This window comes from Saccopteryx bilineata, chromosome 7, assembly GCF_036850765.1.
Source record: "Saccopteryx bilineata isolate mSacBil1 chromosome 7, mSacBil1_pri_phased_curated, whole genome shotgun sequence".
Lineage (NCBI taxonomy): Eukaryota > Metazoa > Chordata > Mammalia > Chiroptera > Emballonuridae > Saccopteryx > Saccopteryx bilineata.
The window spans coordinates 60,249,151-60,267,334 of record NC_089496.1 but is presented as its reverse complement, the minus strand read 5'-3'; the positions used below and the strand labels follow the sequence as shown (position 1 = coordinate 60,267,334).

The window sequence follows — 18,184 nt, the reverse complement described above, 5'->3', positions numbered from 1 at the left end:
ACTGCATGCGTCATCCCCAGCAAAACGGGGGGCGTCCCTCGGCGGAGCAGAGCGGATCAGTGGCCTCTGCGGCACCCCCCGGGGCTTCCGGAGGGGGTTCCCGGGGCACGCGCCTTCCCCGCCGTCGGGGGGCAGCCCGCAGCGACTCCCGGCAGGCACCGCGCCCGCAGCTCGCAGCCAAGATGGCGGCCGAGGCTGGAGGGACGCCGACAGCCGCGAGCCACTTCCCCTTCCCGACGCCCCCTGCGCTGCCGACGGCGGCACGCGGGCCGGCCGGCCGGCGGGCGGCCAGGGGGCGGGGCCTGGCGCCCGGGGCGGGGCCTGGCGCCCGGGGGCGGGGCTTCGCGCTGCGTCCCTGCGTCCCTGCGTCCTCGCGTCCCCCCGCCCGGAGCCCTCGCCTAGCCCACGGTGCGCGCGCTGCCTGCCGGGATACTCGGCCCGCCCCGCCAGTCCTCCCGGCTCTCGCCGCAGCCGCGAGATCCGCGTTGTGCCCAAGATGGTGGCGCTGGGCTCGGGGGTGACTGCGGGAGACGACAGAGCCTGAATCCACCGCCCGTCCGTCCGCCCGCCCGGAAGCCCGGCCGCTTGTCCGCCGCCTCCGCTCGCGCGTCCCCCCTCCCCCGCCGACCCGGCGCTCACGGCCGCGGGCGGCGGCGCCTCCCTCGGCTCCTCCTCGGGGCCGCGCTCGCAGCAGCTCGCAGCCCAGCCGCGCGGCCAGGCGGGCCCCGCAGCCCCCGGTGCGGACAGGCGGCGGCGGCGGCCCCGGCTCCCCGGTTCTCGGCCTCGGTCCGCGGAGAAGGCGGCGCAGGTCCCGCATGAGCGCCGGCGGCGGCGACAGGGAGCGAGGCGGCGGCGGGCGGAGGCGGCGGGCGAGGGCGACGACGACCAGCGGGGCGGCCGCTGCTGCTGCTGCTGCGAGGGCCGCGGCCCAGGCGCGGGGGCGACGGCAGGTCGGTGCGGCTGGGCCGGGACCGGGACGACCGGGGGCGGGGGACGCGGTCGTGGCCGGGTCGGGGCGCCCCACCTCCGGGGTCGGGGCCGGCGGGGACCGGGGGCCGGGCCGCCGTAACTGTCAGCGCCGCGGGGGCCGAGCACCCGGTGGGGCGGGGGGCGTGCGGGCGCCTCGGGGCGGGCCCGCCTGTCCCGGCCAAGGGCAGGGCTCCCTCGCCGCGTCCCGGGCCCGCGGACGTGCGCTCTGGAGGTTCGGGGGTCTGGGCGTGACCGGTGCGGGAAGCGGGCGGACCCATCAATTAAACCCGCTGGCCGCATCCACCCATCCCTCCCGGGGCGGCCCGGGGACCCCCATTCCATGTCAACCTGCCAAGTGCCGGCCTCCTAAAAAATAAAAAGGAAGAAAGAAAGAAAAGAAAGGGACTCTGCCTCGCCACGGTGCGGAGGTTTTTGTTGGTCAAGTCTGCCTTGAACGTGGCCGGGGCTTGCTTTTGAGTGCAGAACAGGGTTAAAAAGGAGTCCCCGCGGACGCCGTGGGAGGCAGCTTAGAATCCTCGAGAGGTGGCCGGGGCTCCGAACGTGCTGAGATGGAATCCTTGCCGGGGCCGTTTGCAGATACAGGGTAGCGCGTCTTCTTGGCATTTCGCAGTTTGACCTCGATGTTGAAGAAATCGTGGGCATGTGACCCGTAATTTGGAGTCCTTTGCATACTGCCTGCCTGCTGGATCGAGGGGAGCAGCAAATTTATTCTAGAAAAATTTTTTTTGGGGGAGTGGAGGGTAAGGAGAGTCCTCGGGAAGGGAAAATGGCTTGAAATGGAAAGAATCCAAAGTTGAGAAGTACAGCTGTTAAAAAGTTAGGTTTCCAAAGGCACGAGGAGCCCAGTTAATTGTTGAATGAATTGCACAAACAGTACGAGAAGTTAGGCACTCTTCTCGAAGATAGACAGATATGTGTGTATACGTATGTGTGTGTGTATATATATGTATACATATGTATATATAAAATTTTTTGTTTTGTAACACAAACGTCAAAGTTTAGAATTTAGGAAGAAGGGAAAAACGAGTTTTGTCGTGGGTATAGTGGCAGTAACTCTGGAACTAGATCCTGCTTGTAAATCTGAGCTACTTACCACATTTTTAATGAAAGGAATGCAATATTAATAATGGTGCTGATAAACCCCACAGGATGCCCAGGGGCCCTTCAAGAAACTTATAGTAACAGTCAGGAGGAAACAAAGATGTGAAATAGATGCAAGAAATGACTCTTCTTTTGTAACATTAAAAGGTTAACCAAGACTTTAAAAAAAAGAAAGAAAAAAAAAAAAGGTTAACCAAGACAGTCTTGCTGTGTCAATAGCTTTAGTGTATGTATCCATCCTCTGGAAGCTGTCAGGTTCCTGAGGAGTGTGACATGACACAGTGTTCCGTTCTTTTTCAGAGGTTTTTGTAAGCTGCTTTTATTTATTTGTTTATTTATCTATCTTTAAAATTTTATTTACTGTTTGATTTTTAGAGAGAGGAAGGGAGATTATTGTATGTGCCCTGACAGGGGATTGAACCCACATCCTTGGCATAGCTGGATGACGCTCTAACCAACTGAGATCCCCAGCCGGGACAGCTGCTTTTATTTTTCATAGCCTAAACAATGACTTCTGAGTTAAGGGTGTTTACCAGTCAGAAGTGTGAGAAAGACACATTCTCATCACTCTTGTCCGTTTAACAAGATATACTGGGTCCCTGCCGGTATCTTTGACGTGTAATATTTAATCAGTTGTATTTTTTACACTGTAGATTGTTTCCAAATTACCCTTCTTCTCTCTCCTCTGAAGATATTTTCTGTCCCCTCAAAAATAATAATAATTTTCTATTTCTCTCAATATACAGCCAGTGGAATAATCCAAAACTCTGGATGTTAGATAAATTTCTCAGCCCTAGCACTTGATATTTACAAATGCCCATTTCTAAAATGATTGCTGGGTCATTCTTTTTTTTTTTTTTTTTTTTTTTTTTTAACTTTATTGATTTTACAGAGACAGGAGAGAAAGGGGAGCATGGAATGGGAAGTATCAACTCATAGTTGCTTCATGTTGTTCATTGCTTGCTTGTTGTATGTGCCTTGACCAGGGAGGCCCAGGGTTACGAACCGGCAACCTTGGCATTCCAGGCGGAAGGTTTATCCACTGCACCACCACAGGCCAGGCTGGCGGGTCATTCTTGTTGCAGTTTTATAGGTTAAAATGTAGAAACATTTACCTGAAGTACACCTGCAGCTGCTAAGACCTGAATTTTCTGATTCTTATGATTGATTTTTCTAGTGAAATACTTAGATGAAGGCTTAGATGCTCGTCTCATGATGACTCAGGGCAACAGGGTTTTGTCTGATTTTGGTAGCCACCCCCCTCCCCCACTGCAAATGGAAAGATAAAATATCAAAAACGAAAGACATTAGGTATAAATCGTGGAAGTAGCTTTGAAATTAGATCTTGCTTTTACTTCTGCCCCTAGTCCTTTGACCCTTGGCAAGTTCTTTAATCTCAGTGAGCTGCAGTCTTTCTCACCTGTAAGATGGGATGGTGAAACGAATTCAGAGTCCTTGTGAGGGGGGAGGTAGGTAATGCCCTTAATAAGCATCACCTTGGAAGTAGTCCTACCCGGGTTTCCTGAAGGCTCTCAGAAGGCTCTTGAAGCACCTGTGTAGTGGCACTCTTTTTTTTTTTTTTTTTAACATCTTTTTTTTCTGGCCAGCTGTGCACTGATTCTAAAAGGGCAAGGACTCCTAGTGTTTACAGGGGAGTGTGTTACCAGAGTGGATGAATCAGTTACCAGTAAATCAGTAAGTGGCCAAATAGCATTTGTAGGTACCTAACTGTGTTTGCTGTGAGCTGAGCTAGGGCTAGGGGCTACAGAAACCAGAGTCTTGTCTCTGTGTGTTGGGAAGCTGAGAGGTGAGTGATTTAATTCACAGCACCATTTTGTGTTTGTGTGTGTGTGTGTGTGTGTGAGGCTGTGGTGGAGAAGGGAGCCTCATTCTCCTGTGCCCTTCCAGTCTGCAGACCCCAGACCTCCCACTGACAGCTGCTGCTCTGTGGAATATTGTTTTACCCCTTTCCTTTATACAGCTGTCTGGCTCATGCTAGATACTTCGTATCTTAATATCTCAGTCCCAGCCTGGCTCCTGGCACATTGTGTGTGTGCATGTGCCTATGTGTGTGCATGTGTGCACATGCATGTGTGTAAAATTAAAAATAAATTGGGCAACCTGTAAATACTGGTACTTTTCCAAGCTGTGATGATCATTTCGTCTTCTGATTCGCAGAGGGTTTAAACCTGAGTAGGACTGCCCGGGAGGTCACTTATGCCATTCCTGTGACACATTTGGAAATGGATGTGCAGAGCTTTAAAATGGTTTTCTGGACGCCGGTGGTTCAGGGCTCTGCCCACAATGGCACATGCTCTGTTCTACCTGTTGGAGGAGCTAGGTTGCCCGCCCACGTCCTCAGAATTGCGTGTTTCCTGCGCTGTTAGTAGAAGGGAACCCGCACAAGATGCCATCGTCGGACCTTTTCTGACCAGGACAGTGAGTGCAGGAAACAGGGCTTTTCTGATAAAGAGAGGGAACCAGAATGACGGTAAATACAAATAGAGTTCTTCTATAAACCTACACGCTATGTCCAAAACGTGAGACGTTTGAGATTCAAGATGCTATGTGAATGATTTTTAAGTGAAATTACTTACTAATAAGTACATAATTTCATTGTCAGCTTTCGTTTTCGTTTAACGTCAGAAATGTCCCTGATAGCCCTTGATCTAACTTATCTTGAACAAGTACATACCGTTGGGGATACATCAAGAATATTATTCAGTTGAAGGCCTCTCTGACAATAAAATAAAAGTAGTACTTTAAAAATTTTTTTATTTTTTTTGAACCCTGCTGTTTGAACCTGAGGTTTATCCGGCAGTCATCACTGTTTGATTCTGGTCCTGATGACTGAGCCCTAGATGTTCCAGAGTCTCAACAGGTTCAAGGGACAGAAGCCACCGGGAGCCATTCCTGTGGGGGGAGGAGCACGGACCTCGGTGTCCAGGGACCATGGGTCCCTCCTTCCTCTTTAGCTTCCAGTTGGTGGCCAGCAGGTCACTTAGTTCCCTGAGCCTTTGTTCTCTTCTTTCTGTCATACAGAATGTCCCTTGCTTTGTCTGTTTCAAGGGGATTATGTTTTCCAAATGTGATCATTCTGGGGAAAAGGGATTAAAACCGAGAGTGACTTGCCCGGGAAAACTGGTTAGTCCTAGACAGGTGATTGGAACCCTTGATGATTGGAACTCATGCTTACTCCGTGAACAGTTTTAACCTCTTCATGGGAAGCGCCTGGGGAAAACAGCGTGTGCGTTTATTTTAAATTTGGTGACCACATCTGAAGTAAACACTCGCTCACTTAATAGCGGGGGATGCGTATTCAGTATTATGTTAACCCAGAGCCAGGGCCTTCTGTGATTGCTTTCCGTCTGACCTCTCCTGCTCCTGTGGTAAATGGCAAGTGGATCATCAGGTTGGCCTGAAAGCAGAGAGGTTTTGGTGATGTAGAATCAACGAGGTAAGATGATTTCGGGAGTTCCTTGTGGGAAATCTGGAATCTCACACAAGGCATTGCATGGGGATCACAGAAAGGCTGTTGATTGGAGTCAGCTCCTGTGCTGCTGCTGAAAGCGGGGAGGCCGGGCCTGAGCCTCAGACGCTGACTGCACAGGCGGGGTGGAGCCTTCCGGGCGCAGCTCCCGGGAGACTGCAGCTCCTGGTGCCCGGAGGTGGGTCCGTGGACCTCCCGAGCGGTCAGGGCTAGTCCTGCGCTGCTGGGTAGTAAGTCCCTTTCTGTTGCTGAGCAGGCAGGGTTCTCTGACCTGACCGTCCAGGGCGTGCACGCTCTCAGTTCTTCCTGGGTGCCCGTGGTCGGTCTGTCTGTCTGTCTGTCCGTCCGTCCTCCGGAGGTGCCTTCTCACATCTGAGATGCGCGTGTGTCACACAGGTCATGCTGCTGGGGCTGAGGGAAGGCACGGCCAGTACTGTTCTTCGTGATGATTTGTCTCCTGGAACCTAAGGGGTGGCCCGTCCATTTCCAGCCCCTGACCGACTTCTGCCTCGACAGCCTCCCCCCACGGGAGAAGGTGGTCTCAGAACTGCCCCTGGGTCGGTAGCCACTGTTCCGACTCCTTTATTTGTTTGATTCTTCATGATGAAGAATATATTCTGAATTTTCTCCAAATTAAATATACAGACAGTTTGGAGAATGACATAACCATGCACGTGCCCTTCCGTGGGGACAGGGTCAGGTTTTGTCACCTCCTTGGCCTCCTCTCCCTCTGGAGGTGATGCTCTCTTCTTGTGGGGTGGCAGCTCCAGATGGCAAGGCAGGAGGGCCCACTGCCCACGGCGCTGCCCGGCCTCTGGGCAGATGCAGAGCACAGTTGCTTCTCTGGAAGGGAAAGCATGAAATGCCTACCGTGTTTTCTATATAAAGCTAGTGGGCCAGGGGAGAAATGTGGGTTATGTCCAGCTTATTAATTATCTTAGTGCTTTTTTCTCAGGAATTCTATTCCTAGCACCTCTGTGTATGTGTCAGTGTTGATAACCTTACAGTGTACCATGAATGAGGCTATCAAGTATTCACCAAAGTAAATACTTAAATTTTTTGTTTAAGGAATTAAAAAAAATACTTATTTCCGGCACCTGTTGTATAGGGCATTGATAAACCTACTTCACACAAAGGTTGACTGGGCAACGTTTTTCTTTTCTAGTTTTCTGAAGTGAGCTGACACGCTGTCGTATTCCATATTGGTCATAGGAACTAGACTGTTTAAGATCATCCAAATTTAGATCTAAGAAATGAAAAGTTTTCCTAATTACTTAAGTTGCTTAATTCGTATTTAATTTCTTACACATTTTGCTCTGTCTATAACATATTGCTATAGACTGAATGTTTTAGCGTCTTCCAAAATTTATGTGTTAAAACACTGACCCCCATGTGAGGGCATTAGGGTTGGAGTGTTTGGGAGGTTGACAGGTGTAGAGATATCACTGTTTTGTCTAGCAGCCTGGCTGGGCTGAGGCATGTATTGAACACGTTTGAAGGATGGAGAAGGAAGATAGGAAATTAAATGAATAGAGCTTGGCAGCGGAGTCGGGGACCCGCTGCGGGCAGAATGGAGCTGCTCTATTAGGGACACTGAGCAGATGTTAGTCTTTCATACACACGAAACTAGATTTCAGCATTTGCGCTCAGAGATGGGCCGCAGTTGGAAATAGATCACTTAGCTGAAATGAAGTAATTTATTCCTGGATTGTAGGTTCTGTGACAGCAGTAATAGACATTTGCTCTCTTTCTCTCGCTCGCTGTCTCTCTCTCTCTCTCTCTTTTTCTATGTGTGTTGTTAGGTGCCTCTAAGATCTGGGGGAGTGACTGTTTCCTAGTCAGTTCAGGATTGTTTGTAGATACTGGCTGAGGGCTACACATGAAATGTGAGCAGGGACAGTCCTCGCAGCTCAGAACTTCTGGTGACTTTTAAGTAGAGACAGGAGGCAGCGAAGGCTTAGCCTAACAGTGGGCACTGTGTAAGACTGAACTCACGTTAACTACGGGGCAAGAAGAGCCCAGAGGAAAATTTTACAGTAATAAATCATGGGAGCTCTGTGGCAGGCACATTTGCTTCTGGACTTGTTGACCAGAATAAGTGATTTATCATTAAAGCCAGGAAATGGAAATAGTTCTGGTAAGTTGGAATGTCTGAAGGCTCTCCGTAGATGACACTGGATATCATCACTCAGATAAGGGTTTCTCAGATAAGGTGACCAAGCCAGCAGTGTCCAGCCTGTGCATCAGAAATTTCATGGGGTCTGCAAAGGAGTTAATAATCACCCTGATGTTGTATGATGGTTACAGACCCAGGGATCTGAGCCACGTAATAGTAACACACTTGATAAAAACACTTCGGTAAAGATACCATCTTGGGAAGAGATAGCATTTTTAATATCAGCAGGTCATCAGTCTGCCTTCTTTAGTTGAGAGTTCTTTACTTCTGAAATGGTCACAATGCCGTGGAGGGGAGGGCTGGCCAAGGGTCACTATAGAGAGGTCAGGTCTCTTCCAGCGCCCAGTGATTGTGACCCCAGCGTTCTGTGCTGTGTGACCATGTGACCTAGATGTGCCAGCACTGCCTCAAGTGTGAATGTTAGCTGGGTTCCTCCCATAAATCAGAAAACCAGGAATTCTTGCGTTTTCTCATTTCCAGAGAGTCTCGTTTTCCGTGGTTAGCTGCCCCCACATTCATCCATTACTGGCTTGCAGAGTTTATTTATTGTTTTTGAAAGTGAGGGAATACAGAACATAAATGAATGGCTATTTTTAAGTACAAAAAGAAATAAATGTTTCCTCTTTTTCTTTATCCAGTTCTAGGACTTAACAGTTGTTCAAGTTCGTCTATAGAAACATAAAAATGCCTGGCAAATACCAGATAACTCTGTCTGTGTCAGTACAGATACGAGGGGCTTTTTTCCTTCTGGGGGATTGGATTTCAAAAACTCAATGCCACACTTTTTTTACAGTTTCCAACTTTATTGAAGTACAATTCACATACCCTAAAATTCACCCCTTCTAAGTGTACGATTTGATGGGTCTTGGTATATTCAATTCTATAACTATTGCCACTCTAATTTTAGAACATTTCCATCATCCTGAAAAGAAACCCTGTACCTGTTAGTAATCATTCCCATTGTTTCTGTCCCTGGCAGCCCCTCATCTGCTTTTTTCTCTCTCTCGATTTGCCTATTCTGGACATTTCACAGAAAAGAAGTCACAGAATACCTGTTCTTTTATGTATGGTTCCCTTTACTGGGCGTAGTATTTTCTTCCGGTAAGCGTTGTATGTTACAGCATGTGAATATGCAGTAATGTTACATTGTAAGAAGATACACAAATGTTTCCTCAGTCATCGGTTGGTAACTTTTTGGATAATTTCCAGGTTTTGGTTATTGTGTTGCTGTAATCCTTCATATAGAAGCTTTTGTGTGGACGTAGATATCCCTTTCTTGGGGGCGAGACACCTAGGAGTGACCCTGCTGGGTCAGAGGGTAGGTAACTAGGTTGTTCAGTGTTTTGAGGAACTGTCCAACTCTTTTCCAAAGTGACAGCACCGTTTACAGTTGTATCAGCAATGTGTGAGGGTTCTCTCTGATTTCTCTACTTCCCTGCCAAAACTTACTGTCCGTGGTTTAATTTTTAAAAATATATATTTTTATTGACTTCATTGGGGTGACAGTGGTTAATAAAATCACAGGTTTCAGGTGTACAGTTCTGTAACACATCATTGGCGTATTGTTTTTTTTTTTTTAAATAATTTTTTTTTAATTTTTATTTTTTTATTTTATTTATTCATTTTAGAGAGGAGAGAGAGGGGGAGAGAGAGAGAGAGACAGAGACAGGGGGGAGGAGCTGGAAGCATCAACTCCCATATGTGCCTTGACCAGGTTTCGAACCTGCGACCTCAGCATTTCCAGGTCGATGCTTTAGCCACTGCGCCACCACAGGTCAGGCTATCATCGGCGTATTGTATTGGGTGTTCACCACCCCAAGTCTAGCCCCTTCCATCACCATTTACCCCCCTGCACCCACTTCTGCCTGTCTCCACCCTCCTAGCCCATCTCTCTTAACCATTCCTGTGATGTGAGGGCATCTCTGTTTTTTATTTGCATTTGCTTAATGACTGGTGAGGATATCGTTTCATGTGCTGATGATCTGCCATCTTCTTTGGAAAAAAATCTATTAAAAATCTTTGGTTATTTAAAAGAATTTTTTTTAATTGTTGGTTTTTAAGCATTCTTTTTTTTTTTTTTTTTTTTTTTACAGGGACAGAGAGAGAGTCAGATAGAGGGATAGACAGACAGGAACGGAGAGAGATGAGAAGCATTAATCATCAGTTTTTCGTTGCGACACCGTAGTTGTTCATTGATTGCTTTCTCATATATGCCATGACCGCGGGCCTTCAGCAGACTGAGTAACCCCCCGAGCCAATGACCTTGAGTCCATGCTAGTAAGCTTTTTGCTCAAGCCAGATGAGCCCACGCTCAAGCTGGCAACCCTGGGGTCTCGAACCTGGGTCCTTCTGCATCCCAGTCCGACGCTCTATCCACTGCGCCACCGCCTGGTCAGGCTAAGCATTCTTTATATGTTCTGGATACAAGTACCTTGTCAGATGGTGATAATTTCCAAATACTTCCCCCTGTTCTATAAGTTGTTTTTTCACTTCCCTAAGTTGTGTGCTCTGAAGTACACTAGCTTTAGTACACTAGCTTTAGTACACTAGCTTTAGTACACTAGCTTTAGTGCACTAGCTTTACATTTTGGTCAAGTGCCGGTTTTCTTTTGTTGTCTTTGGTGGTATCTAAGAAGTCGCTGGCCAGTCTAAGGTCTTAAAGATTTATACCTGTTTTCTTCTAAGACTTTTGTGGGTTTAGCTACTAAATTTAGGACTGTTTCTGGTTTTGAGTTAATTTTTGGATATGGTGTGAGATGAGGTAGGGCCCAGCTTTATTCTCCTACAGATAGCCAGTTGTCCCAGCACCTTTGTTGAAAAGACTGCACTTTCCAGTTGGGTTGCCTTGGTACCCTTGTTGAAAATCAGTTGACCGTAAGTGTAAGAATGTATTTCTGGATTCTTTTTTTCCATTGATTTGTATGCCTGTTCTTCAACAACTGACACGTCTTTTTTTTTTTTTAATAAATCTTTATTTATTTATTTATTTATTTTAGAGAGGAGAGGGAGAGACAGAGGGGGGAGAGGAGCAGGAAGCATCAACTCCCATATGTGCCTTTACCAGGCAAGCCCAGGGTTTCGAACCGGTGACCTCAGCATTTCCAGGTCGACGCTTTATCACTGTGCCACCACAGGTCAGGCCCGTCTTTCTTGATTACTGTGCATTTGTAGTAAGTTTTGAAATTGAGAAATGTGAATATTTAAGCTTTGCTCTTATTTTTCAAGACTGTTTTGGCTCTCTGGGGTTTCGTGAACTTCTGTGTGAATTTTAGGGTTAGTTTGTTCATTTCTACCAAAAGATCAGCTAGGTTTTTTATTCGATTTTTACTGAATTGGTAGATCTAGTTGAGGAATATTGCTTCCTTTAATTTTGTCTTGATTCATGAACATGGGATACCTTCCCATTTATTTGGTCTCAAATTTTTTTGTGTGCTGTAGTTTTTACTGTACACACCTTCTACTTCTTTTGTTCAATAGAATTATATTTTGTTAAATATTTTTTTAAGATGAAATATAACTTTTTTTTAAGGACTTCATTAATTTTTCAGAGAGGAGAGAGAGAGAGAGAGAGGAAGAGGAATAGAGAGAGAGAGAGAAGGGGGAGGAGCTGGAAGCATCAACTCCCATATGTGCCTTGACCAGGCAAGCCCAGGGTTTCGAACCGGTGACCTCAGTGTTCCAGGTCGACGCTTTATCCACTGCGCCACCACAGGTCAGGCCTAAATATATTCTTAAGAATTTCTTCTTAATGTTATTTACTAGAGGAATGATTTATTTAATTTCATTTTCAGTTTTTTTGTTTGTGTATAGACTTTTGTGCTGAACTTGTATCTTGTAAAACTTTTTTTTTCTCTTAGCATGTCACAGAAATATTTCTGTACAAAGGGCTCCATATGCGTCTACCTCATTGACGTAGCAAATGACTCTGAGCGCTTAGCCGCTCCCCTTCCTCCTGCGCTGTGTGCGGGGCTCCCCTGCACGTGTGCTAGACCGCGGATGTCATCCTCGGGGCGCGGACGCTTAGCCGCTCCCCTTCCTCCTGCGCTGTGTGCGGGGCTCCCCTGCACGTGTGCTAGACCGCGGATGTCATCCTCGGGGCGCGGACGCTTAGCCGCTCCCCTTCCTCCCGCGCTGTGTGCGGAGCTCCCCTGCACGTGTGCTAGACCGCGGATGTCATCCTCGGGGCGCGGACGCTTAGCCGCTCCCCTTCCTCCTGCGCTGTGTGCGGGGCTCCCTGGGGCGCGGACGCTTCCTGCTCCGTCTGTGTCTCTGGGCTTCCTCTTCTTTGCCTTCCTCGCTGTTCTTCTTTTCCTGCAGTGTCAGGTATTTCCAGGTATTCACCATGTACTTCTAATGTTCCGTTTGGTTTGTTTTAATGTCTTATGCTTTTTATTCATTCCTTTGAATCCTTGAGCATATTTGTAAGTTATTTGAAAGTTCTTGTCTCCTGCTTCTGTCAGGTCTTTGGACAAGGGCTTAGTGTTGGTTTTTCTGCCGGGGACCTGTTTGTGTATATTTAGTGTTTCTTATTGGAGGGCGGGCGCTCTGATGACAGTCTGCTGTTTCCTTACTGCATTTTGTTGTCTGTCAGTGTGAAACTTTGCCCCGGCACCAGCCGAGTCACTCTGGCTGGGTTAGGGTGTGTCTGAGAGAGGTCTCCAGGTGGAGGCTCCCAGCTGGTCCACAGGTGGGGCCGTCCTTAGTGCTCTGCTGAGGCCCCCGGGGCCGGCCTGTCCTCCTCAGGCTGCGTGGCAGGAACTCGGGGCTCCCCAGTCCTCTGAGCACTGTGTGGACACCACACAGTCCCCATTACTATGAAGATAAACGTGTGGGTGAGAGGAGGCCTGCCTCCTACCAACCAGCTTCCCACTGGAGGGACTGAGAGGTGTACACAGAAGGTCTGTTGTGATAGACTTGGGGTCCAAATGAATACATTATTCTGTGGTATTAGGGATAGGTAGTAAAACCAGAGAGACGGTAGTTGTTCACAGATGTGCTTTGAGACCCTGGGGGCCCAGCCTCGGGAGCCAGTAGTTTGCACAGGGTGTGGCGGGTGCGACAGAGGCCAAGGACAGGACAGTGCAGTGTCCTGAGAAACAGCACTGAAGTCAGGAACACAGGTGGCTCGGATGCCATCGCCAGGTACCTGGTAACGAGGTCGTGTGGTGGGCAGAAAGGCGCGTATGAACGGGTGCAGTCAGTGCCAAGGGCCTGTGGTATATGGGGAGTTTGGTATTTATCCTGTGGACACAGGGAAAGTGTAGAAGAATTTTAGCAAGAGAGAGATACAGACAAATTAAGGTTTTAGGAAGCTCATTCTAGCAGCCGAGCCAAGGACAGAAAGACAAAAGGAAAGCAGGGGGAGTTATGCGGGTCTGGTGTGACAGTGTAGGGGGCATGGGCACGGGGGGCACAGGGGCAGGGGGGGCACGGGGGCGGGGGGGGCACAGGGCAGGGGGGTGAGGAGCTGGGGCTGGTGGCCGGGGGCCTTACCGACAGCAGTCGAGTAACACAGATTGTGTGTGTCATATTTATAATAGTCCTTTCTCCTGCGATAAGGTAAGATAGAGGGAAGGATGTTATTAAGAAGATCCAAGGTGCAGTGTTATTTACAGTAGCCGAGATCCGGGAACAGCCCACGTGGCCATCAGTGGATGGGGGACGAAAGAAACAGCTGTGGACATTCACAGGGTGCAGTGCTACTGGGCTGTTACAGGAAATCTTAACCTTCTGCGACAGCACGGACAGAACTCGGGGTGGTTCTGCTAGGTGAGAGGAGCCAGTCAGAAAGACAGGGACCATGGGGTCTCCCTCGTGTGGAATCTAATGAACAGAATGAGCTAGCAAGCAACACAGAGGCAGACTCAGATCAGAGAACAGATTGACAGCGGGCAGGGGGAGGAGGGGAAGATATTAAGGGAGAAAACGTCATAGACACAGATGACAGCGTGGTGACGGCCAGAGGGGGAGGGGGAGAGGACAGAGGGCTGTGGGGGTGGATGGGGATGGAGGGAGACCTGCCTCGGGGTGGGGAGCCAGCATTCAGAACTGTGTGCCTGAAACCTGGGTCGTTTTATTAACCACTGTCACTCCAGTACATTCAATAAAAAAGAAAAAGAAAATCCCGAAGAAAACACAATGGCAGTATTTATTGGAGGGGGGGACCTGTGTGGGTCAGACCCGTGCTGTTCAGGGTCCCCTGTCTGTGTGTGTCCCTTTTCCACTGTAAGCCTGTGGGTCGCTGGGTGAGCCCTGGGGAACTTGCTTTCTTCATGTAGTGGAAGGAGACGGCCTCCGTGTCTGCCCACTAGGAGCACGGGCAGTCTGCAGGTGCGTTAGGAATGTCTAGACATGATTTGGGGCATGCTCTAAGTTTTAGGGTCTTTTTGATGAAGAGTCAAGTTTTGATAGGTACACTAAGTAGTTAAGAAATAATAATTACTACCATATATTGAAGCCCCCCTGTGTGTGGGGCAGGGCACTGTTTACATGAAAACATTTCTCTGATTCAACCACCTGACACCCGAGACTCGGATTGGAAGACCTGACCGAGGCGGCAGTGGGCGGGGAGGTGCCGTGTGTGCCCCTGCTGTGGCCTGTGCTCAGCCTGTAGAGGTCTCTGGAGGGGCCAGAGGCACACAGTGAGACAGTCCTGTGTGTCCAGCCCTTGTGGAGGGAGGTCAGCGCGGACAAGTGGCCAGGCTGTGTGCTCTGGGGAGACGGGAGGCGGCTGGTCCCGGAGCCGGGCTTGTCATGTGTGAGTGTGTGTGCTAATAAACTCGCAGGAAATGAATTTGCTCTTACCATGAATTATGAAAAACATTTCTTTGAAAGTTTATCCACTTGTCTGTGTAACAAAAAATTGAATGAGGTGTTTTCTTATTATGTTTTAGGTTAAAACTCTGTAAGATCCTGATCTTAGAATCTACCGGCTCCTCAGAAGTTTGGCAAACTATGGTATGTTTGTGTTCTGGATTTTTTGGAATTGCAAATTGCATGTGTGCCTTGATGTCACAGTTAGAATAATGACATGTGCTCTGGGTCTGGGTGCTGAGCAGAGGGGAAGTACGTGCCTGAGAAGACGGACTGGGCAGGTGTGGCTGCCGGCTGGGAGCTAAAAGCACCTTCCATTTGTTGAGACCTCCCTGTGTGCCAGACGCCCTCAGAACTGCCCATTGTCCGTCTGCTGGTCCTCCCGACAGGCCTCTGGAGTGGACACTGCTGCTGTCCTGAGGAAACGGAGGCTCAGGGAATTCCCCAGCTCGCGCCTGGCCGGATGGGGCGGCCGTGTGTGCCCCTGGGCGCGCAGAGCTCCTCGCCAAGGCGGGCCGGCAGGGCGGGCCTGACTCAGCCCTGTTCAGATGATAGGGAGCCCTTTCATGTACACCTCTTAGTGGATTCTCATTTTTATGTTTATAGATTGGAAAGGAGACTTGCTTGAGTTTTCTAAATCCAAATGCACGATTCATCTGAGGAGAATGCAGGAAGGAAGGTGTTTTGTTTTTTTCACTGAGGGGGGGGCCGTTGCCTCTTCCCCGTGGGACCCCCGTGGGACTGTAGGAGTGCTCCGTGTTCTCCTGAGGAGCAGGCAGCTGTGCCAGGAGAGGCTGGGAGACAGAGTGGGTCCCGGGGTCCTGTGTCGCTGTGGTCCACTCGGCCCGGCCTGGGCCCAGCCACTCTTGGGTCTCAGGTGCTTCACGCTTTCCTGGTGGCTCTGGCCCTGTGCTGGTCACCTACTGGGGCCGTCACTTAGAGGGTGTCCCCTGCCAGGGTCCTTTTTTCTCCCTCCTAGCTTTCTCATCTTTCCTCAGTGGGCTTTTCGGCTGCGGCCTGCTGTGCCGTGTGCTAGGGAGGCTGCTGGGGAGGGCTGGCGGCACGCAGGGCGCTGTTGGTCGGACCGCAGACCTACCTGCACAGCCACGGGGCCAGTGTGTCCGGGACAGGCCAGGAAGTCCAGCTGAGGCCCAGGGGACCTGAGGTCAGGGAGCAGGAGACACTTTCGTGCTTTGACGCTCCTTCCTGACGCTGATGGTGGTGGCTCGGGGCTGACAGTGTCATTAGGTCACTCTCTTCACGCACCTCAGTAACAGGTCGGGGTTTGGCTGTGGACACGCGTACTTGTTCCAGCAAGGGTTTGGCTCCCTGGGAAGCCCAGTTAGTCCCATCAGAAATCGCCATCGTGTGGGGCCTGCTCCCTTGCGTATGTTTGAGAGACGAGACTGCAGCAGAGCAAGGTGCTGAGAACCACCTGCCCCAGAGGGAGGGCTGAGGCCGCGGTCCCATCGGCTTCACCAATTCCACATCTTGGGCAAGTCAGTTGATTGCTCTGAGCCTGCATGTTTATTAATTTTTCAAATTCTTACTCCAGGGTCTGCCTTGATTAGGTAGAGCGGGGTTGTCATGAGACACAGACAAGGTGCTGTTGACCAGAGTGCTTTGCAAACGGTAACGCTTCGTGGAAGTCTGGGATTATCGCCACATTCCCCTGCGCTGAGGCTGTTTGAGAAAAGCGTCTGGGAGCTAGGCCGTCAAGACGGGAATCACTCGCTGTGCCGCTGACGCCTCACTCAGCTCTGAAGACTGTTTTGTGAACAGTGACTCGAGTTTGTATATTAAAGTGTTCTAACTAAAGATTTGTTTAATTTACTAGAGTTACTAAATCGACGCTCAGATCAAGTTAGCAGCTAGACTGGTGTGACAACCTGTTTTTAATCAGTGACTCAAAGCTGTGATCACCCTGATGTCAACGAATGGCCACAGCTTGTAAAAGGTAATTTCCGAATGTTATTTTACAGCCTCTAAAAGGCTGTCACTGTGAAGTAAGATGCGGCTGTGCACTGGGAGGACACGTGGTTGGTGGGGACACTAACAGTGGCCACGGAGGCGGTCTGCTTCTGCCTTTCACCTCCTCCCTGAAACGTCGCATGCTTTCCTCCCAGGCCTGTCTGTATGAACAGGAAGGCATTTCTCAAAGATGTCAGTAAACGTTTTATTACGAACATTATGAAAACTCTGAAAGACTTCTTCATATGCATTTCAAAGGGTGCCTTTTATGTGCTGAGAGTCTAACTGAAGGTTTCCAGAACTTACTAGAACAAGAATGAAACTGGTCTACTTTTCTCTCTCAGAAAGTGACGGTGGCCACGGGGCGGCAGGCGGCTGGGAGGTGCCCTGGTGGTGGTGTGCCTGCCCCCGGGGAGAGGGGGAGCAGGCCGTCTGGCAGGCACAGCCCCTCCAGCTTGTGCGACACGGGCCTGTGTGCCCACGAGGAGCTTGGACGCTGACCCCCAAGCTGCGGGAACCCGTCCTTCTCTCCCCCCAGATTCTGACCCGCAGTGACCAGCCAGTCATCCTGAAAGTCAAGTCTGATAGAGAAATGAGTGCTTTTTTTTTTTTACAGAGACAGAGACAGAGAGAGGGATAGACAGGGCCAGACAGACAGGAACGGAGAGAGATGAGAAGCATCAATCATTAGTTGTTCGTTACAACACCTTAGTTGTTCATTGATTGCTTTCTCATATGTGCCTTGATTGTGGGCCTTCAGCAGACTGAGGAACCCTTGCTCAAGCCAGCGACCTTGAGTCCAAGCTGGTGAGCTTTGCTCAAACCAGATGAGCCCGCGCTCAAGCTGGCGACCTCGGGGTCTCAAACCTGGGTCTTCCCAGTTCAACGCTCTGTCAGGCTCAGTGAGTGCTTTCAGGATATGAAATGTGTGAAACACTCTTTTTCTTTTGCGGGTGGCTCTGATTTTAAGGTTCTTTTGCTGGAGCTGTTCAGAATGAGACGTCTCGAGTCAGCAGTACATCCGCAAGTCAGTTTCTCGTAGTGCCGCTGTGAAGATTGAGCTTTCGACCTCTAAAACCTATTTTACTTGTTTTGAGAATTTGAAAGCATTAGACATCATATTTATTGATTCCCCTTGCTGTACATTCACTGATGCTGTTAACTTTTTAACAAGATGGTGGGGCTGGCAAAGTGGGGTCATGTCCCAGAACGAAAGGAAAAGGCTTTTCTGAGAGTTGTAGAATTTTGAATCGTTCTACGTGAGGTAGCAGCAGTGTATTAGTAAGTGATAGGGAATAGCTGGCAGCCGTTTGTGGTGGACGTTGGTGCCCAGTTGCCTGCGGCACTACCCTGACTGCCTCACTTCATTCAGGGAGAGTGGGTTCCGTTCTCAGACAGTGCAGTCCAGAACGGCCAAGCCCACACACGAGCTCTGCATTCCCTGAGGCCGTGAGGCTTAAGTTTGATTGATGTGGAGTGCAGGGAGCAGACCTTTTCTTAAAAGGGACAGATAAGCCTGACCAGGCGGTGGCGCAGTGGATACAGCGTCGGACTGGGATGCAGAGGGCCCAGGTTCAAGACCCTGGGGCTCATCTGGTTTGAACAAAAGCCCACCAGCTTGAACCCAAGGTTGCTGGCTCCAG

General features: G+C 49.7%; 1 protein-coding gene across 1 annotated transcript in view; it reads left to right on the top strand.

Moving 5' to 3' along the window:
* The first annotated feature begins 474 nt into the window (after nt 1-474).
* UBE3A (ubiquitin protein ligase E3A) overlaps nt 475-18,184 on the top strand; it is a 61,810-nt gene continuing 44,100 nt past the window's right edge. The window contains exons 1-3 of the mRNA XM_066238309.1: nt 475-950; nt 14,651-14,714; nt 16,408-16,527. Of these exons, the coding sequence (XP_066094406.1) occupies nt 16,508-16,527 (20 nt within the window). The 5' untranslated portion in view covers nt 475-950; nt 14,651-14,714; nt 16,408-16,507. The remainder of the gene's footprint in view (nt 951-14,650; nt 14,715-16,407; nt 16,528-18,184) is intronic.